This window comes from Mustela nivalis (assembly GCF_964662115.1).
Source record: "Mustela nivalis genome assembly, chromosome: 14".
Lineage (NCBI taxonomy): Eukaryota > Metazoa > Chordata > Mammalia > Carnivora > Mustelidae > Mustela > Mustela nivalis.
This window is the reverse complement of record NC_139033.1, coordinates 70,770,495-70,793,359: the sequence shown is the minus strand read 5'-3', so window position 1 is coordinate 70,793,359 and position 22,865 is coordinate 70,770,495. Positions and strand designations below refer to the sequence as shown.

The 22,865-nt window shown below is 35.6% G+C and overlaps 1 protein-coding gene across 2 annotated transcripts in view; it reads right to left on the bottom strand.

The window, feature by feature from the left end:
• SMCHD1 (structural maintenance of chromosomes flexible hinge domain containing 1) overlaps positions 1–22,865 on the bottom strand; it is a 148,007-nt gene that overhangs the window by 5,125 nt on the left and 120,017 nt on the right. For both annotated transcript variants that reach the window (XM_082698930.1, XM_082698931.1), the window contains 3 exons: positions 15,836–16,007; positions 6,314–6,472; positions 4,923–5,037 (listed from right to left, as the gene is read on the bottom strand). In XM_082698930.1, the coding sequence (XP_082555056.1) occupies positions 4,923–5,037; positions 6,314–6,472; positions 15,836–16,007 (446 nt within the window). The remainder of the gene's footprint in view (positions 1–4,922; positions 5,038–6,313; positions 6,473–15,835; positions 16,008–22,865) is intronic.

The window sequence follows — 22,865 nt, the reverse complement described above, 5'->3', positions numbered from 1 at the left end:
ACTTTAAAGCCACAGATGTGGCTTACATTACAATGCAACACTAAATCTTATATACCATTTGATTTATTTATATGTATGACTTCAGTGAAGAGATACTACCACTACTAACAACATAATGATAAACTAAAAAATCAAACTCTAGCTCATACTACCTCTGAATTGTTATAAAATCTTAATTAACAAAATTCAAATCAGTGACATGTGTAGTTGTACTGTATTAATGGCAAAGTTTGGGGCTAATTCAATGCTGAGGCTACAGTACAGCTTCAAGAATATGTATATTAGTCTAGAACTGTTTGGCAGGAATTTCCTACCTGGTCTCTTAGAAAACTGGAAATATGCTCACCATAATAAATAAATTAATAAAACACTTCTTTAGGGCGCCTGGATGGCTCAGTGGGTTAAACCCTCTGCCTTTGGCTCAGGTCATGATCCCAGAATACTGGGATCTAGCCTCACACTGGGCTTTCTGCTCAGCAGAGAGCCTGCTTTCCACCCCACCACTGCCTGCCTCTCTGCCCACATGTGATCTCTCTCTCTGTGTCAAATAAATAAAAAATCTTTAAAAAAATTACTTAAAAAACAAAAGCAAAACAAACAAAAAACCACTTCTTTAAAAATTATAGTAGGGGCATCTGGCTGGCTCAGTCAGAAGAGCATGTGACTCTTTATCTTGGGGTCATGAGTTCAAACCCCATGTTAGGTGTAGAGATTACTTAAGTAATAAATTTAAGTAAATAAAGAAACTGTAAAACAATTATAGTAAACCTACATGAAAATAAAGGGAACAATATAATAAACTCCTATTTCAAGCTGCAATAATTTTATATTTTTCCCAATCTTGTTTTGATATCCTGTCACACTTTTTTTTTTTAATCTCTCTGGCAGTATTTCAGGGTACCCCAGATATCATGTTATTTCACCACTACCTCAGTACACATTTCTAACAATATATTTATTTTAATGTAAATACTATTACGTTGTTATACACAAATAATTCCTTAATATATCTAATATCCAGGTGATACTAAAATTTCTCCAATTTTTTTCAAAGTTGTCATCTGAAAGATTCAAATGTGAATCCAGACAAGGACTTCACATTGCATTTGTTTCTTATACTTTTCAATCATTTTTATTCTATGTCAAACAGTTCATCCTTCTTCCTATTCTTCTTTTATGGCACCAATTCCATTAACAAAAGTCATTTGCCATGTGCTATGTTCCATTCTTGACATTCTGGATTTGGCTGATACTTCCTTGTGGTATCATCTAACTTTCCCCTATAAACTTTCCCTTATTTCCTGTACACTTGTAGTTAAATCTGCTTCCCTTCCTCTCTCTCTGCCTGCCTCTCTGCCTACTTGTGATCTCTGTCTGTCAAATAAATAAATAAATAAATAAATAAGTAAATAGATGAATAAATAAGAGATTTAACCTCTTATGCCTTATAGTATCTATTCTTTGCAATGAATTAACCTCCTTTCCAAGCATCGGGGAGGTTACCATTTACATACCATCCAAAGGAAAAAAGTTTTCTGGAGTGCTTACTACTTCCTAGAAGCCTTATTGGACTCCGGTTACTTCCTATTCAATCAAATTATAGCAAATGTCCTGCTTTTAGTATTGCTAAAATCAATCAGTGGATTCAGGTATATCAATCTGATCTTTACATTATTAAGTTTCCTCATCAACTTTCTATCTTATCATTTAAAATATCTATTATTATTGCTGAGATCTACTATTGCATTAGGGGTGGCAAAATCATGTTGCAAATTTATCATGCCTCTTACATTTTATTCTTTATATAAAAAACTTTTTTTTTTTTAAAGATCTTATTTATTTATTTGGCAGAGAGTGAGGATAAGTAGGGGTAGCAGCAAGCAGATGGAGAGGGAGAAGCAGGCTTCTTACTGAGCAGGGAGCCCAATGCGGGGTTCAATTCCAGGACCCTAGGATCATGACCTGAGATGAAGGCAGACACCTAATGGACTAAGCCACTCAGGCACCTCTATAAAGAATTTTTAAAAGAAGAACTTCTGTAAAGAACTTTCTTGGGATACTTGGGTAGCTGAGTCAGTTAAGTGTCTGCCTTCAGCTCAGGTCATGATCCCAGGGTCCTGAGGTTGCTTGCTCAGCAGGGAGCCTGCTTGTCCCTCTGCCTGCTACTCCCCCTGCTTGTGCACTTTCTGACAAACAAAATCTTAAAAAAAAAAAAAAAAAGAAAGAAAGAAAGACAAAGTCTTCAAGGAAAAGGAAGACAAAAACAACAAGAGTGAGGCAAACCACAAGAGACTCTTAACCACAGGGAATGGGGTGCCTGGGTGGCTCAGTCATTTAAGCGACTGCCTTTGGTTCAGGTCACGATACCAGAGTTCTGGGATCAAGTCCCGCATCAGGTTCCTTGCTCAGCAAGGAGTCTGCTTCTTCCTCTCCCTCTGCGCTCGCTCTTGTAAATAAGTAAAATGTTAAAAACAAAACAAAACTACAGGGAACAAACTGAGGGCTGCTGGAGGGGAGGTGGGTGGTGGGATGGGGTAACTGGATGATGGGCATTAAGGAGGGAACTTGAAGTAATGAGCACTGGATGTTACATGAAACTCATGAATCACTAAATACTACCCTTACGCTTCCACACATGCACACAAAAAAGAACTTTCTTCAATTATTTGGTTATCCTGAAAAACAGTTCATTTAAGTAAGAAGACACCTTAAAAAAAAGAAAAGAAAGGGGGTGCCTGGGTGGTGTGATTAGTTACATGTCTGACTCTTGGTTTCAGGTCAGGCATGATCTTAGGGAGCTGAGACTGAGCCCTGCATGAGGTTCCCTACTCAGCACGGAGTCTACTTTCTTTCCTTCTGGCCACCCCCAAATCCAACCCACTTCCTCTGAAAGAAATACATCTTAAAAAAAAAAAAAAAAAAAAAGAACGTCTTTACTACATGGATATACCAAATTTTATAATGAGTTGGTGCGTAAGCAACTGCCAATGATCATCAGTAAGGATTCTTCTGCATCATTCTGAACTCATGATTTGTAAAAATTACAGGTTAAATCCATTCCAAAGATTCTTTCTGATGCTACACTGTGCCAACATACTTTCAGTGGTCAGCTTAATAATTTCTATGTATTGTGTACCCATAATAAACATTCATATACATCATTCATATACCCATGCGGGAAACACCTCTCTCATATTGATAACTACTACATTCTTATAATCTCATTACCATTTCAGTAGCTCTCCTCCTTATTTTACTTTAAAGGCAGCTATTCCACGATCCTTCCCCCTTACTTTTATACAGTATTCAGTATTCAAGAAATATCAGTGACATAAAGAATTTTACCTCACAATTTTTTGCAACACAGATTTCTCTTTTGGGAATGCAGATGATGGCTTCTGCTTACCTCTCCAAAACTCTTACTTCTCCCTCTTCCCATTTCTAAGCCATACAAGCATCTTTTCAGTTCCTCAAACATGCCGCATTCGCTTCTTTTTCAGAACTTCCATATTTATTTTTTTCCCTCTGACTGAAACCAATCCCTATGTGACTGGTAGCTTTTCACCCTTCAGTTCTCTGCTAAAATGCATCTTTCCTGACAACCAATATAGTTTCCCCACCATTTTATATAATTTAATCCTTTTTTTCTTTCACAGAACTTAACATTATTGTACACAGGAAAATATTTACTTTTTCGAATTATCCTTCTGCACAGTATTAAAGAGCTCCATGAGGAGGCAAGAACTATGCCACTTTTACTCACCTAGCAATACATAACACAAAATAAACATTCAAGTAACTATTGAATAAATGTAGAATATGTAGATGGATAGGGCATGGGATACCAATTCAAATACCACAGTCTCAAAGAAACTCCTCGAAGGTCAATATGAGACACTTTTTCTGGCAGAGTCCATATTTAAACCTTTGGAAATAATGTACAAGAAACCCCAGTACCATGGTATCCTCCTATAGGGTGGCCTTACTAACATCTAATCTAAAAAGGACAACTTTTGTGTGTGTGTGTGTGTGTGTGTGTTTTTAAAGATTTTATTTATTGAGAGACAGAGCATGAGGGAGGAGTGGTCAGAGGAAGGAGCAGAAGCCTGATGGGAGGCTTGATCCCAGGAATCCTGGGACTCCGAGATCATTACCTGAGGTAAAGGCAGACACTTAACCAACTGAGCCACCCAGGCAACACCAAAAGACAGTTTTCTTAAAATTGAGTTAGGCTACAGATAACTTTGCTGGGATTTTGGTGTGCTATGTAAATGGTATCTGATTTTCCAAACCAACTATTATATGCGAATTTTAAATAAATAACATACAAATGGTTTTGTATATTCTAACTTAGCAAGCTGCTGATCTTATGAAGCAGAATGTGGTGTATTTGCAAGGTAAGCCAAACAACAGAAAAGCAATTTAAATCTTAGCACTGATTTAAAAAAAAAAAATGATAAACATTTCCAAATAATTAGCAAAAATCATTTAGAAAACTGGTATAGCCTAGAAGAATATAATAATTATGTTTTATTTTCATTATTTATCACTTAGTTTATAGAACAAAACAAAACCCCTAATTCTGGCTCAAGGGGGAAATCAGAAATAAATTCATGTTGGCTTTTATTTTTATTTTTTTAAGAAGTTTATTTTATCATTATTTTTTTAGAGAGACAAAGAGAGAGACAGAGAGTGAGTGTGAAAGGGGAGGAGCAGAGGGAGAAGGAGAGAGAATCCCAAATAGGCTCCACCTTCAGTGTGGAGCCTGACCTGGGGCTCAATCCTATGAACCTGGTATCACAATCCAGGCAGAAATCAAGAGTCAGATGCTCAACTGACCAAACCACCCAGTCACCTGCATGCTATTTATTAAGTATGATGACTCAAGATCTATGATAACTCTCAGGTTACAATAAACTCACCTATTTTGTCTGGAAGCTTCTCTTCTCATTCTTTTAGGAGGAATTGGACAATCTGTCATTTCAACCTTTGTTGGATGGCGCAATGAGTCATTACACTTACGTGTGGGAGTCATACCTGTAAAGACAAAAAATGTAAAAAATGAACTTTTAAAAGACTGGGATTATGAACATTGGGGTGCACCTGGCCCTTCTTTTCACTACATCTGTATCTTTGGGGTAAATACCTAGTAGTACAATTGCTGAGTCATAGGGCAGTTCTATTTTTAATTTTTTGAGGAACCTCCACACTGTTTTCCAAAGTGGCTGCACCAATCTGCATTCCCACCAACAGTGTAAGAGGGTTCCCCCTTCTCTACAACTTCTCCAACATTTGTTTCTTGCCTTGTCAATTTTTGCCATTCTATCTCTGGTGTAAGTTGGTATCTCAATGTGGTTTTGATTTGAATTTCCCTGATGGCTACTGATGAACACTTTTTCATGTGTCTGTTAGCCATTTTTATGTCTTCTTTGAAGAAGTGTCTGCTCATGTCTTCTGCCCATTTTTTGACTTATCTGGTTTTTGGGTGTTGAGTTTGAGAAGTTCTTAGATGCTAAGTGAAATAAGTCAAACAGAGAAAGTCAATTATCATATGGTTTCACTTATTTGTGGAACATAAGTAATAGCATGGAGGACACTAGGAGAAGGGAAAAATGAAGGGGGAGAAATCAGAGTAGGGAACAAACCATGAGAGACTATGGACTCCGAGAAACAAATGAAGAGTTTTGGGGTAGGGTAGGGTGATGGGTTAGCCTGATGGTGGGTATTATGGAGTGCACGGATTGCATGGAGCACTGGGTGTTATATGCAAACAATGAATCATGGAACACTACATAAAAAACTAATGATGTACTATATGATGACTCAGAAAAAATAAATAAAAGACTGAGATTATTACAAGAAAAGCGAACCTACTTTAATTTACAGAAAACAAATTAATAATATTGAGAATGCTTCCTACTACTCCTGCCAAGAGAAAAGCCTACAATCGCTTATCAGATGGCTTGGAGGTGGGTGCGTGGGTGGCTCAGTGGGTTAAGCCTCTTCAGCTCAGGTCATGATCTCAGGGTCCTGGGATCAGGTCCCGCATGAGGCTCTCTGCTCGGTGGGGAGCCTGCTTCCTCCTCTCTCTCTGTCTCTGCCTGCCTCTCTGCCTACTTGTGATCTCTGTCAAATAAATAAATAAAATCTTAAAAAAAATAAAAAGACTTAAAGAAAAAAAGATGACTTGGAGTACAAGAGTGTCAACTTAAGTCATGGATCATTCACATTCTTTCTTCTTGGAGTTCAACTCTAATCATAAATATTTGTCTTCATGAAGAGAAAACAGAAGTAACAAAAAGCAAGCACAAACCTAGTTTCTGTTCAATCAGTTTCAGATTTTTCTCTTGTTCATCAAGTTCTTGTTTTTTCTTCTTCATATCAGGAGTGTGAAGGTACTCTAACTGACGGTTTAGGTCCTCTATCACATTGTTCAATTTGTTCACAGCAGTACGATACTGTTGAAGAAGATCTGCAAAAAAACCAAAGATGTCTGATTAAAATGACAGACACTATATCAAGTCAGTGTTTAAAGAAAGAAGAATTAGCAACAATGGGTATTATGTTATAGTAACATGTGGCAACTACTTTTAAAGCCACAATACTTTGTTCAGTGTAAACAGACAAAATAAAAATGCTGCTTAGATCCCAGCACAAAATCAGTGCTTTATAAATTTTAATTTTTTTCACCTGCTTGACTTTAATACATTTCTGTGTCAGGAAAGAGCTTTCTATGTAAAAGTGCTCTGTGAATTGGATCACTCTCTTAGTCAATGTTTACATTCTGTTTGATATTCATTTCTCAATGTAATTCCCTACAGACAAGTTGAGTGGCAAATACATTAAATACAGCACTGCTAGAGGCACCTGGTTCAGTTCAGTTGGTGGAGCATGCGACTCTTGTGATCTCAGGGCCATAAGTTTGAGCCCCATACTGGGCACAGAGAGGACTTAAAAATTTTTTTAAAAATATAATATTTCTCAAAAATCACTACTTCCAGCAGATATGACCATTACCTTAAACAAAGCTTTCAAAAACAAAATACTTAATCTTCAAAAAGCTTAACTTTCTATAAATTACAATGTCTAAAAATGTATTATAGCATTCAAGGTCTGAGGCTATTTTTTGCCTGTTTGATTAGACACTAAATATTAAATGCAGTGGCTGTACTCTAATTCAGGGGTCAGCAAATTAGTCAATGGACAAGAATGCTTTATACCGTTTTAAATGGTTACATTCTAAATGTATAAATACCCTCATAATACCTTCAATTTTACCTCCTGACTCACAAAGCCTCAAATTTTACTATTTGGCTCTTTGACACTCTGGTTATACACAAAGATGATCAATATGCATGGAAAAGGACATACAAACACCAAATATTTAATGTATACACTAGCTTACATATAAAACTGTGGAAGAAATTATTTAAAAGTCTATTGGATATAACATGAAATATAAAATGAAATCTATAGTTTTTAAGGGTCAATAAGAGGACTAGCATTCTGATGAGCGAGCAAATAAATACACACTCACGTACATCTGTGTACGCTCATATATTTAAAAACAGATTCTACATGTAACTGAGCAATGACAAGGTCCTTATGATCCTTAATTCTTTATGACTCTTTGAGAACTTTTAAATGTAGAAAAAAAAGGTTAGTTTTCTTGTCTGATGTGGTACTTCTAATTTCATAGTAACATATTGTTTTCTTACTTTATGTAGTTTATTCTTCACATAGTGAAGTGCATTCTTTACATAGTAAAACACTGCAAAACAAAACTTATTTTGTGTGTGAATGAGTTAAGAAATTATGTCCAGACCTGTGTAACAGTGATGCTGTCCTTCTTCAGAAGATAATACACAAAATGTTAGGCCATTAGGGCCAGATAGCCTATTTTTTTAAAAAAGTTTTTATTTAAATTCCAGTTAACATACAGTGTAATACTAGTTCTGGGTGTACAGTATAGTTATTGAACCCTTACAGACAACACCAGTGCTCATCCCAAGTGCATTCCTTAATTCCCATCACTATTTAATGCATCTGCCAACTCCCTTCCCCTCTGGTAACCATCAGTTCGTTCTCTATAGTGATGAGTCTGATATCCTGTTTCTTAATAAGTTAGTTACATGGTTCTTCCACCTTTAAATACTCAAGAAATTAGTATATTCAAGCACTTTAATAGACAGTGGTCCTGTTATTTATAAGCAGAAAGATGGAATGTTAAATATCTCCCATTAAATGCAGCACTAAGAGTAGGTTCATATTTTATACATAAGATAGACAGTACCAGTTTTGTTTTTTTTTTTTAAGTACTCTCTTTGCCCAAAGTGGGGCTCAAACTCAAGGCTCTGAAATCAAAACTTACATCTACCAACTGAGCCAGCCAGGCACCCTTTCGCAGCTTAACTTAATATGCCCTATTAACCCCCAATTTTTTGTATATGAAATATAACTTCTATTTTCCATGGTGTCTATAAAAGTCTTTCCTAACTCATTGAATAGAATTTTCCCAAAGAGAAAAATTCAAAATTCACAAATTAATTTTGTTTGTAAACGATTTTGGATTTCAAACAACATTTATATGTTGCCTGAAAAATTCAGTTACCTGGGAAAAAAACATGAAGCTTTACTGTGAGAACAGAAAAATACTTTAAAAATTTAATTCATAGAAAGGGAAGAAAGCTCAAAATACAATGTATTAATTTCTGTATGATACATATTTGTATACTGACAAATGCTGATGTAAGCAAAGCTACTAAAAATAATATAAAGGAATTGAAAGAAATCTGAAGGGCTGGTATTAGGCAGTACTTAAGGTTTGCTTAGGAGGCAGAAGCAACGTTTTTACTACTAGAAGATTCAAGCAGTTAGATGGGTAGACTTTATTAAATATTTAGGTCTCTTCAGCTTTATTTTTTTAAAAGATTTTATTTATTAATTTGACAGACAGAGATCACAAGCAGACAGAAAGGCAGACAGGGGTGGGGGTGAAGCAGGCTCCCCCTTGAGCAGAAAGCCCGATGCAGGGCTCAATCCCAGGATCCTGAGATCATGATGTGAGCTGAAGGTATAGGCTTAACCCACTGAGTCACCCAGGCGCCCCAAACTTTTCTATTCTACATGATTCTTGGAATTTTATTAGGCAAAAACGTAATAAGCACTTATGACGACAAGCAGAAAAGAGGGAAAATATACTAGGACCTCTGATTTATTCCAAAATAACTGACCTGGGGAGAGGAGGCCAGAGGTAAGAGGATTATGAATGAAGTAAGAGTAGCTAGATGATAGGTCTGTGGGAGTTCACTGTTAATGCTTTATTTACTTCTGTAGCAGAATAAACCAAAATATCCTTACCCTGAAAGCTACAGCAATTAAATAATCTTGGTCACTACCTCTAACAACATTAAGAATGGTTTTACTTAAAACAATACCAACAAAATAAATGGGTAGTAATAACTGAGAGGTTAAGCAGAATGAATTAATCATGGTATAATAATCTCTAAGCTGGCCACACATATAATACGTATTTGGAATATATGGACATAATAAAAGTGTTAATGAGTTTGATGATGTCACAGTAATAAGCTATATATTAACTAATTATTGGTTATTTTAAAAGGATTTTCCTTTTTTCAGTTGCTATCAACAACTCTTTCTTCTTTCATATCTTAGCTTCTACAATACACAGTTATTTTAATACTTTTTGTTAAAATGTATTTCTATATAAGATCTCTATAAAAAACTTAGAATATAGAAAAGGATGATTGGGAGGGAAATTCACTAGGTCTATCTCCCGCTTTTTTTTTGTTTTTTATTTTATTTTATTTTATTTATTTATTTGACAGAGAGAGACACAGTGAGAGGAAACACAAGCAGGAGCAGTGGGAGAGGGAGAAGCAGGCTTCCTGCTGAGCAGGAAGCCCGACAAGGGGGATCATGACCTGAGCCAAAGGCAGATGCTTAATGACTAAGCCACCCAGGTATCCCACCTTACTTTCTTATTTTTCATTTCCCAAAGTTCACAGGTTTAATTTTTAACATATAAGATATTTGCGTGTGTATGCTCAAACCATCTTCAACATTGTAATAGGCATTTCCCAGATTCTAAATTCAAGTAAAGTATTTAACATTTCTAATGTTTAGCCCGAAAAACAGTGCTATTTTCAATATTCATTTGAGTTAAAAAAAAAAAAAAAGGGCGCCTGGGTGGCTCAGTGGGTAAAGCCGCTGCCTTCGGCTCAGGTCATGATCTCAGGGTCCTGGGATCGAGGCCCGCATCGTGCTCTCTGCTCAGCGGGGAGCCTGCTTCCCTCTCTCTCTCTGCCTGCCTCTCTGTCTACTTGTGATCTCTCTCTGTCAAATAAATAAATAAAATCTTAAAAAAAATAAAAAAAAAGTCTTGTCTGTATGTCGAATGGTTTATTTAACCATGTTCCCCAGAAGATCAATTACTGGTTCAAAGAACATGAGTTATTAAAAACAATTAGAACCACTTCTGATTATGAAAAGTGACACATACTGTTGAGTCAGATCTGGAAAAACATATAGAAAAGCATAATAGAGTGGGGCGCCTGGGTGGCTCAGTGGGTTAAAACCTCTGCCTTCGGCTCTGGTCATGATCCCAGGGTCCTGGGATCGAGCCCCACATTGGGCTCTCTCCTCTGCAGGAAGCCTGCTTCCTCCTCTCTCTGCCTGCCTCTCTGCAACTTGCGATCTCTCTCTGTCCAATAAATAAATAAATAAATAAATCTTAAAAAAAAAAAAAAAGAAAGAAAGAAAGAAAGAAAGAAAAAGAAAAGGATAATGGAGAAGAAAATTACCTTAGTTATGTAATCCAGAAACAATTTTCTTTCTACTCTTTCACTTTGTCATGCAAATGAATACATATATTGTTTCCAACTTGGGAAAGTTCTCTAACCTTTGTGAGCCTCAACATCCTTATCTATCAAATGAGGAGGGCAGCAGTAAATGAAATCATTCCAGTGACAAGCTTAATAAAGTATCCAATACCTAAGTAAGCCTTCAAATACTATTATTCTACTGACAACTGCTTATTTATATCATCTATTTTTCTATAATCTTTGCTTTTTTTTCTTGATTTTTAAGGTTGTTTGAATAGTAAGGGCTATAACACCTATTTCTACCTTATGTTGCAATTTTTCCCAGTTTGTCATTTGTCTTTCTATATTCTCCAAGGTGCCTTAAAATTGCATGCAAACTTTTAAAAAAAAGTATAAATTATTTTCTTTGCTCATTTCTTTTAGTATTTCTATATCAAAAAACTCTTTTAATTTTGGAGAGGGTCATCAAGGAAGTTCTTTCTGAAGGTAGAACACTAAAGACCAGACCAGAAAGAAATTAAGTCAGCTATACACATATTTTGGGCAAAATCATTGTAGATAAGGCCATTAAACTATTCCTTTCACTATTAAACTCATTTTCTATTTAACCGTGCCAAGAACTTCCTAAACACAACTGAAGAATGGTAATATTAGTTTTCTTTTTCTGTACTATTTTATTTTGTAAGATGATCTGGGTATTCTCCATATTTATATTATGCAACAATTTAAAGTTTAAACACTTCTTCAGGTAATGGTCTACCTAAGTTTTCTGTCTTATTTAAAGCAATTTTGTTTGCAATTTTCTACAATTTAGTCCATTTTATTTGGAGATGCTAAATATAGTTATAATATAAAAATCTAAGAAATCTCTAAGTCTGAATAGAATTTTCTGAGCCAATATTCCTCTTGTATTTGTTCTTGCCGGAAGACTGCCTCTAGGAATTATATACTCAGTACAAGGTTCTTTTTTCTAATACATTTGGTTGCACTGCTTATTGAAATGTATTTTTCCCTGTCATTTGATTTGAATGATTAGTTTGCTTTCTCATTTACTAATAAAACATTCAGCTTATAGATTTGATATTTGATCTCAGGTGTCTTCATGTCTCCTAAATCTAATATGTGATGCTCATTTAAACTTTTTCTTTTTTGACAAAATACTTTCTTCTAAAGGTCCAGTATTTGGGGTAGTTACTTTGGGAAGAAAGGAATAGCTATTTTTTTTTTAATATAATTTTTTATTTTTTATAAACATATATTTTTATCCCCAGGGGTACAGGTCTGTGAATCACCAGGTTTACACACTTCACAGCACTCACCAAAACACATACCCTAGCTATTCCATCAAAAGGAATAGCTATTTTTAGAGTTCCATTACATTACGCTATAAAACGCTGGGTAAGATCTGCTTTTTAAAATTTGTCGTCTCATTTTGTTGAGTAGCAATTTGGTCCTCTGAAATTATGGCCGATTTTTGTACATACTCTATAAAAACCTAAGAAAGTGCTGGTAATGCAACTTAATAGGTATAATTCTTTATGTTTTTGACTAATAACCTGTCATGGAAAAATGGTTCCTCAAAACAATACTTCTATCTCTATTATTGCAAGTTTAAAAATTCTGGTTCTGTATTTTATCACATCAAGTTTATTAAGTTTTGTACCTGTGGTGTGGAATACATCTTTATCAAAATGAATTTATCTTTGCTCTTTTTTAGTGCCTTTACCTTGAGGTTAGTTTTGGCATTAATATTCATTACTGGCGATTTCTTCTATTCAATGTTTACATGACATTTTTGTTAATTATTTATTTCACTTTATATTTTGTTTAGGAGATTCCTTATAAAGAACATAAATGAGTGTCAGACACAGCCTTTACATAAGAGATTCCTATTTTTTAGTTTACTGATCATGTGGCACTGTGCAAGTCATTTAAATTCCCATAGTTTCTCTTGTTACTCCATCTAATTTTTCTATACTTCTGACATATATTAAGCACTAAACAAATAAGCAAAAAATGACAAAATTTTTATACGTTCTGGGACTAGATTTTTAAAATCTAAGTGTCTTTGCTTTCTAGTGGAAAAATTTCATGTATTCACATGTTATTCAAGATCTTATTTTTAATAACCTTATTTTATAACATGTACACATTTATTCATCTTGTGCTCTGATTTATTTGCTCATACCTCATATCAAATACTATAATGCAAAACACTACAGATATAATTACTTAGAAGACACTAGTAGACAATTTTTGTGGTGACAGTCTAGCTTAAAATTGCTTTTTCTTGGCAAACCATCCCACAATATACAAGAAACGTTTCTCAAAGCTCTCTTCTATCTGATCTTTCCTATGGCCAACTGATTTAAGAAGGGAATTTCCTTCTCCTAGGAGTTGTACAGTCTGGAGCATGTTAAAAAGTGCAAACTGAAGTCTAGGTGCAAGGAACTCAAGGTTGCTGAATGTCACAAAGTCATCCTTGATTTTGTCTTGGCTGTTTCCAATCTTTGAATCAGAGATTTCTTCCAGTTTCCTGCCAGTACATTCCTGTTTTGCTTAATGTGGTCAGTCAGGGCTGGCTGCTATTGCTTATAACCAAAAGCATTTTATATGTATCAATAATCTTGAATGATCTCATTTAATTTTTTAAATCATTTGTTTAGTATTTAAGGTTTTTTAAAAAAGACGTATTTATTTGAGAGAGTGAGAGAGAATGCACACATGCCAGGGAGAGTCAGAGGGAAAGAATCCTGAGCACACTCCCTGCTGAGTACAAAGCCCAATTTAGGGGTTCAATCTCAGGACCCTAAGATCATGACGTGAGTAGATATCAAGAGTTGGATGCTCAACGGACTGAGCCACCCAAGCGCCCCTAATAAATGAATTCTTAATACTGATTCATTAGTCTGCATGTACAGCATATTTTTTTAAGATATCTACCAAGAAGGACATGCAGCTGCTATATTTTAAATCCTTGCATTATTTTTAACGCCCTGAGTGAACTGTGTTTCTCTTTTTACTTTTTACAGTTTGTTTAGATGTTCAGTTATTGTCTACAGCGAAGATTTTTGCGTGTACTCACTGACATCATAAGCAGAAGTATGAGCCTTTATGTCATATAAAATTTTAATTTTCTGTGTATTATGATGTTTTGACATCTTTTTTTTTTTTAAGGTTTTGTTTATTTATTTAACAGACAGAGATTATATATAGGCAGAGAGGCAGGCAGAGAGAGAGGAGGATGCAGGCTCCCTACTGAGCAGAGAGCCCGATGTGGGGCTCGATCCCAGGACCCTGAGATCATGACCTGAGCCGAAGGCAGGAGCTCAACCCACTGAGCTACCCAGGAGCCCCTAATGTTTTGACATCTTAAAACCTTTCTGGCTGGTTAAAGGCTGGCTCTTATGAGGCTAGCCAATTAGCTAGCATGCAAACTAACCAATCCAGAGCCAAACCACTTCTATCTGGCTTGTGCACCCCAAAAAGCAGTATTCCTTTGCCTTAATCATCATCCTTTGCTGAGAGACCATACCTACAGCCCATCGCCCACTGAAATTATTCAAACTAGTCAATCCTAAGCCATTTGCCCCGTCATGCCTTTCCTTTCCTATGGAAACCTCAATAAAGGCTGTAGCCTAAGCACCCTCCTTGCTCTTATTTTTTTGCCTCCTCACCACATTTGTGCTTTTTTCTATGTGGCTATCAGTGGTATGCCCCCTGTCTCTAAGACCTATGAGTATACTACACTTTGTTTTTCTGAGACTCTCTCCTGGGTCTCCTCTTACACCTGCACCCGACTGACCATATCATAAAAGAACACAAAACAACCCTCCCACATCTTTCCCAACTATTAACTTTAAATATTGCTGGTGGCAGAAATAATAATTACAAGCTGAAAACAATCCAAGTTCCTTAACAGCAGAAAAAAACAATAAACTACAGTATATTGATATGATGGAATATTATCCTGCCATGAAAACAATCAATCATATACAGAATGTTGCATGAACAAAGATATACCAAAAAGTATGCATTGCATGATTCCATTTATATAAGGTATGAAAACAGACATACTGTCTTAAGTCAAGGAAGTTGTTATTCTTTCAAGAGGAGATTGGACAGGGACAGGAAGAGTGCATGAGAGACTTTCTGTGGGATCGATCATGTTCTATACCTTAATACAGGGGCAGCGCTCATTTTGTGAAAATCTACCAAGCTGTGTGTTTACAAAGTGTACACTTTTCTATATGTATATTCTAAAGTTAAGAAAACAGGGTATATAGATACAAGAGAACATTATTCAGCCTAAAAAGAAAAGAAATTCTGACATATGCCACAACATGGATGCACCTGGGAGCCATTATGCTCAGCGAAATAAGCCAGTCATAAAAGGACAAATACTTTATGACTCCACTTTTAAGAGGTGCTTATTAGTCAATAATTTTTTTAAAGTTAACAATGACAACAAACTACTTTCTTGCTACAAAAGTAGATACCCAAGCATATTAGAACTATATAAAAGAGCAGACTCTAAGTTATAGCCTTGTAGGGGACCTCCTATAAGGTATCTGTACTTCAGAGCACAGATGTAGAGGCAATTACACTGGCTGCCTAGAAACAAGGGGACAGGCCTGCAGAAGGGAAATTGGGGGAGGGAATCACATGTCATGCACTCTAAAATTAAAGTTTTTAGTTGTAATCTAGACAGCTACCAATTTTAATATAAAAAGAAGTATGTCGATGTGATGAAATACTAAACCATTCGATAAGGACAGTATTTTCTTTAAGATAAGAAGAATGAAAAAGAAGGAAAACCTACTTCTATATAATCCCAAACTACCTGATACAAGAAAGTTCAAAGTATTGGACAAAAACATTATATTCATATTTTAATGGTTAATTTTTCATGTTAGAGTATCAATACACAAGCCCCAGACAAAGGAGTGAAATCAAATGAGAAATTTTATTTAATTAGTTCAACCTACCTATTTGTTCCCCTAAGACCAGGCACTGTTTTGGTATTGGAGCTCCAAATACCATTCCCCGAAGTTTATCCATTGGAGGAGCTTTATTCTGAAGGCCCCCAAACTTTCCGTTACTTCGAATGCGATCTCCATCTCTGGTGAGCAGTGTAGGACAGTGTGTAATTTTAACAACCTATTGTAAGCAAATGAATATTAATTAGTGAGCCTATAAAATGTACTTCAGTTGTTCTAAGAAAGGGGAAATCACTTAAGGGTTTAGAGGTTAGAAATGACATGATCATGCTAGTATGTTCAAAAATAAGCTAGTGAGAATATAAGATGAACTGGGGTAAAAACCCAGAGGCAGTGAGATGAATTAGATTACTTCTTAAGTGTCAGCCTAAACTGGAATAGTGACAATGCAAATGGAAACAGTCAAACTGATGGTTTAATTGGTAAGACGAAGGAAGAGAGAAGCCAAAGAGCTCCCTGCTCTGAAAATCAGGCAGTATCAAGGCAGTATCATTCTCTCAGTTTCCTTCTATTAGATAGATAAAAGGAAAGCAGAAAGATGCCCAAAGGAAAGCAGAAAGAGAATATGAGCCTAAAGAAGACAGATGGAAAAGTACAGGGCTGAATCTTTAGAGGATTATACTATAATTTCAATTATGGGAAGAAAAAAGAGCTAGTAACATCATAGTTGGGAGAACTAGAATTATGTAGTAAAGCCTAAGTCATGGAATGGGAAGTAGGAAGGGTCAGGGAAGAATTAGATGCTTCAGAGAAGTCAAAGAATAAAAGAAAGGCATTGGATTTAGTATTTCATGATCTTTAAGAATGGCCTTCCAAAAAAGGTTTAGGAAATAGACAAAAATAAAATGTAGAACAAGAGAAGCAGAATTCAAGTAAGATCTTATCACTACTCAAACTGTTAATACACACCACACTGAATGTTGGGAGAGCTGGGGAGAAAGGTCTTCTTGTACTAATCTTTTCTGGGACAGCACATCTCAAAGGAAATGTAGTTAAGTATTAAAAAGCTTAACATTTTGCATGACCCAGCAATTCACTTCTAAGAATTTATTCTGAAGGAAAATCACAGATGTGAACAATGTGCACTCATTGTTTTAATAAAAGATATGAATGTTGCATGTCTCAACATGTTATATAAATTAGGATACATCCACACAATGAAACAGAACATATACATTAAAAAATGATTGAAGAACACAATTTAATAATATGTAAAAATACCTAATTCAATCTAATACTGGGGTTAGTCTCTGAATTATAAAAATAAAAATATTAAATTTGATTTTTAAAAATGAAAAATAGTAGTAAATGAAAAAATAAAATCATGACTAGTATTTATTATTTTATTTATTTTTATTTATATATTATTTTAATATAATTTCAAGGTACTTTACAAATGTTTTCCAACTGAAGTGGATACTTTTTAAAAAATTTAAATAAAGGGGTTCCTGGCTGGCTCAGTAAAGCATGGGACTCCTGATCTTGCAGTTTGAAGTTTGAGCCCCATGTTGGGTGCAGAGATTACTTAAAAATAAAAAAATCTTAAAAAGAAAATTTAAATGCAAGAAGATGCCTATTTGAAGAAAATCCGTGGTGAACTCTTTGGTGAAATCAATGTTTTTGTTTTACTATAATTTTGTTTTTCTACAATCACATCTTATTTTAGTTTTGTTTTGGATTTATATGTTTTTTAAAAGTGAACATTAAAAATGCAAAGTGGAGTCATGTACTATCCATTTATCAGGACTCAGGCAAATGTTTTTAAGCATCTGATACCTTCTTAAATAACAAACATACTCAAATTTATTTTCTGACTTGTCCATTCTCTTGTTAACAGATGAGTTACAAGCCTCCAATAAAAAGGGGAGTTTGGCTCCCTTCTATAACAATTCTGCAAATATTGTTTATGGATAGTTTCAACTTTCAAAGTATCCTTCATGGATAGTTTCAACTCTCATGGTTAGTTTCAACTCTCAAAGCACTCAAGAGGACAAAAAAAGTAATGACAGCTTTTGCAAATTCAGCCTACAGGTCTGGGAAATACCTATTCAAAATGGCTGTGGACTAAGAGGTGGTGGCATAAACTATGGAGCTGACAGGCTGAAGTAGTATAAATATGAACTATTCAGGAAGAGAAAACAGTACCCAACACTAGCAAAAATAAAGTTACAAAGGGATGCCATAAAAGCCTTTTCTCAGAAAAGCTTTAGAAAAGTACTTAACTGGTGGAATGATAAGACTTGATTCAAAACTTAGGAAGGAAAGCAATCAGTATTTGCTACACAATTCTGAGGAACAAATACTGTCCCAGCTTTTGTCACACACACTCTATTACACTCTTGTTTACTTATTTATTTTTTAAAAAGGCTTATTAATTTTAGAGACAGAGGCAGAGAAGAAGAAAAGGTTTATTAATTTATTTTAGAGACAGAGACAGAGAAGATCTAGCAAGGGCAGAGAGGAGCCAAGGGAGAGAATCCTCAAGCTGACTTCATGCTGACTGTGGAACCTGATGTGAGGCTTGATCCCAAGATCCCTGAGACATGACTGGAGCTGAAATCAAGAGCTGGCAACTTAACTGACTGAGCCATCCAGGTGCCCCTACATTTCTTTTTTAAAGCTATGGATTGGTTGGTGTTTTTTCATCAATTCTAACAAGTTTTCACCCATTAGATTCTTCAGATACTACCTTATGATCCTTTTCTCCCTCCACTCTAGTAGTCTGATTAGATTTTATTTTCTATTTGAGGTTTTCACATTCTGTCCTTCAGAACTCTCAACCTCCTCCCTTTCTTACTTTCCCTCTCTCTGGGCTGCAGTCTGAACAATTTTTCTGATCTACCTTCCAATTCACTAATTCTCTCTTAAGCTATTTAACCTTCCCAGTGAGCGTCTTATTTTTTTAATGGATATTTTCTAGTTTTAGAAGCTCTATTTATCTTTTCAAGTCAATTTGGTCTTTTCTCATTTTCAATACTTTTCTTGAATTGCATTAAACATACTTAAAAATATTGGCTCTTATGTTCAATATGGGAATTATTTTAGGTATAAGATAAAGATGAATTCTTCCACATATAATCTGTGTTTCCTCCAATCAGGTATCTAAGGACACTACCAGTCTAGCACCATGTGAAACCAAATGTTTACCTTGAAATTTTTCAGACCCCCCAAGTAATATGAATGCAGGCTGCAAACAGACAAAGGCCAATTTACTGATATTGATGAATGCTTTAGGAAACCAGTTTATTGATATTGATGATTTTTCCCCTTTTCCTCCTAGCACCAAGGTTCAAAAGAGGAAATTTTCCTGCAATCTCCAGGGGCACTTGGGAGCTGAAATGGAAATGGCAGAGGTTTTGTTCAACTTATACTAAAGTTTAGCCCTTTGGGTGATCCAGTTTACTGGGAAAGGGATCTTTTATCAGATTCCCCACTCTGGTTAAAGCCCTGGGTTTTGTCTCCTACCTTCTGAGCCTTTCAAAGGAATGACAACTGATGCTCAATTTCAATTAGTTTGACAAATGTTCTCTAACCAAAACCCGGCTTTAGTGTTCTACTTACCTCTCTCAGTTCGATCATCACTTAGAAACCTTATCTTTTTGTAGACATTAAGATCCATATCCTACCATTATATAGCCAGAAATAGCCTTTCAGTTCATCTCTGCATGAATTTCCTGAGTTGTCTAGTCCATCTCTGTATAACCCTCAGTGCCTGGTACTGTGCCTAATAGGGTGCTGGAGCCAGCGAATACTGGACCACAGTGAGAGCCTCCTCTCCCAAACACCTCATTCAATGGCTGCATATAGGCAGGAGGAAATCAGCTGTGATAGGAAGACTTACACCTTGGGCAAAAGCTACAAATCAGGTTCCCACCACCCCATTCACTGGAAAGCCAATTTTCAACATGTAAATAGCATCCACTGTGTCTCAGTCAAGTGTTCAAATATTGACTAAGTAGGATCTTCTAGATATTATTCAATTGTTAATCCTATCCTCACTAGTGAGATTTTCATCCTCTCCTAACAGATCCCATGTTGTCATGACATTTAATGGGTAAGGTTTCTATTCCATAATTCAGACATATAAATATGCTAATCACTACCAGAATATAGCAACTTCTCTATCTACAACTGTTTTCTGGCATAGTACATTATAGCCATTATTAGGTTCCCATGGAAACACTCATGAAGATGCCAAATACTACTCCTCAATTAGGTATATTATTTTCAATAATCTCACAAATTTAGCTCTTCAAAATCAGGGCAAATTTATTTCTTCCTCTTAGTTAGGTCCAAAGAAAACCTTCTCTGACAGTTCTAGTTCCACCATAAGTTGGTGTGATTTGGTACAGATTCTTTATTTATTTTGAGCTTAAAGTTTCTCATTTAGAAAGTGAGAGTATATTATCTCTAAAGTATCCAAGATTCTAGAACACACTATTTATAGAAACTGGCTCATATTTTAAATTGGTCTCTGTCTTCTCTTACATAACAACAAACATTCTTACTCACTTTCAGTTAATTTGCAAGCCTATGTTTTTCACACGTTTATCACCTAGTAATTCCAAGCTCCTAACACTACACTTATTAAATGTAATACTTCTTATGTATTAAAGAATTCAAGAACCCTGGATCTCAGATACAGAGATAACGTTCCTTTACTGAAATTTTACCATATTCCAGACTCTTTGCTTAATGCTTTATATGTATTATTTTATTCAACCTCTAGAACAGCCCTCTAAAAGGCTCCCCCTTTGGAGTAGATTTTTTTTTTATAAGTAGTACAGAAGTGATAACCCTTAGTATATCCAACAGTATACAACATATTTTTCCAGTCTGTTTAAAGTACATAAATTCATATATTTTTAAGTTAAAAATTTTATAGGTTACACATAATGTTACATTACTTTCTGTTATATCACAATATAGTGATCCCACATCTCTGTAGATTATGCTATGCTCACCACAAGTGTAGCTAACATCTGTTACCACACATAACTATCATAGTATAAGTGATAGTATATAGTATATTTCCTATGCTGTGTCTTTTATTCTCATGACTTATTCAGTCCATAACAAAGTGTGTATTTCCCACTTCTCTTCATCCATTTTGCCTGTCCCCTCACCACCATCTTATACACAATTTTGAAACTTTTCAAAAAATATATTTTGTACACCTTCCTAGTTAGAAAACAGAAATTCATTATATGCTTTTTAAACAGTAACATAAACTCTACTGTATAAATTACTACAATAGAGTTGTCCAATCCTAAATGATGAACATTTAAGACTATTTCCAAAGTTTCCCATTATAAATTCTTTTACTACTCTGATATTCTTACATATATATATATCTCCACATACTTGTTGGAGTGTGTCTGTAAGATAAACTATTTCAGTACCTTGTGATGGTATAGAGATGGCTGCAAATTCATTGCTCCTTCTCCCATGGGGAAGAGAGAGTGTATTCCCACCTCTCCACATACTCCTTGGATCTGGGGTAGCCATATTTTGAACTGTGAAATTTACTTTTCCACGGCTAGGATGTGAGAGACCTGCAGCTTCTGTCTTAACTGCTTGGAACACCCCTTCTTAAAAACCAGATGCCATCGAAAAAGCCTAAGCAGTGACAAGTAGAGACTCACATGGAAAGATCTCAAGTTGGTCAGCTTATAGCTCCAACTGAGTGCCTAGGTAGCAGCCAATATCAACTGGTCAGTAGGAATGGGAGATAAACAAAAATGGGAACTAATTTCAAGGAAATTAATAATAATAAAGGAAATAAAAAGAATTTTGAGGAAATATTTCTATGTCTGAATGTGCAGGGTGATTTTAATCTCCAGCCTGTTCAGTGACCCAAATGTTCTTGAAAAAGAAATGGAGAGCCTCAGAACTAAGATAAATCCCACTGCCCAGCCAGTAAAATGTCAAATCAAATCAAGGATGTCTCTTTGTTAAGACCTCAGATTTAAGGCACTATTTCCTAGATCCTCTTAGGTAGACATAAGTTTCTAAAAAAAATTCCTAATGGGACTATACCACAGCCCCCTGGGGAGGGGATGTGTGTGTGAGTAACCCTGAGTCTGAGTCTCTGGCTAGACTCGGCTGAATTCCCAGAAAGTAACTGGTACCAACTGACAGCTGTGTGAGTGAGGCACTTTGGAGCTCCCACCATCCCAAGCGTAACTAGCCAACACTGCAACTAGCTAACACTACTTGGAGACAACCACAGAGACCTAAGAACTAAGATGTTGTTATCGTTTACAGCCAGTAACTTTTGTGGTGTTCGCTAGGCAGCAATAGATAACGGAAACACTTACATCACAAACTGCTCTTCAAAGTAGTTATGGATTAAATTTTGTCCCTCAAAATTCCCATGTTGAAGTCCTAACCCCTCAGTTCCTCCAATTGTGACCTTATTTAAAGATAGTGTCTTTACAGAAGTAATCAAATTAAAATGAAGTCATTAAGTTAGGCCCTAATCTAACAAGTGGTATCTAATCTAACAAGGAGACCTGGATAGGCATACATGTGAACAGACACAAGGAGAAGATGCCCATCCACAATCCAAAGAGAGGCCTAGAACAAATCCTTGCCTCATAGCCCTCACAAAGAATCAACCCTGCCCAGACCTTGAATTTGGAATTCAAGGCTCTGGAAATATGAGGCCATCAATTTCTATTATTTAAGCTACTTAGTCTGTGGTACTTTGTCATAGCAGCCCTAACAACTAATAAGTAAGGGTTACACCAAAGTACATTTCCACAATATTATCTGAGAATAATCTTTTTCCAATAACATCAACAAAAGCAGATCAACTGGCCTGGAGTTTTAGATAATTTCAAATCCCAAAAACATGTCTCATTTAAACTTTTTCTGGGCCCATTCATTCCCATATTGTGCCCAGTTTTATAGTGCTTGTCAATCTGTAGGATGTAAATTGGTTTTGACAAGGTTAGTCATCTGAATATTATCATAAAATTATTTCAAAATAGGGCCTGAACTTGTTAAACTTTAA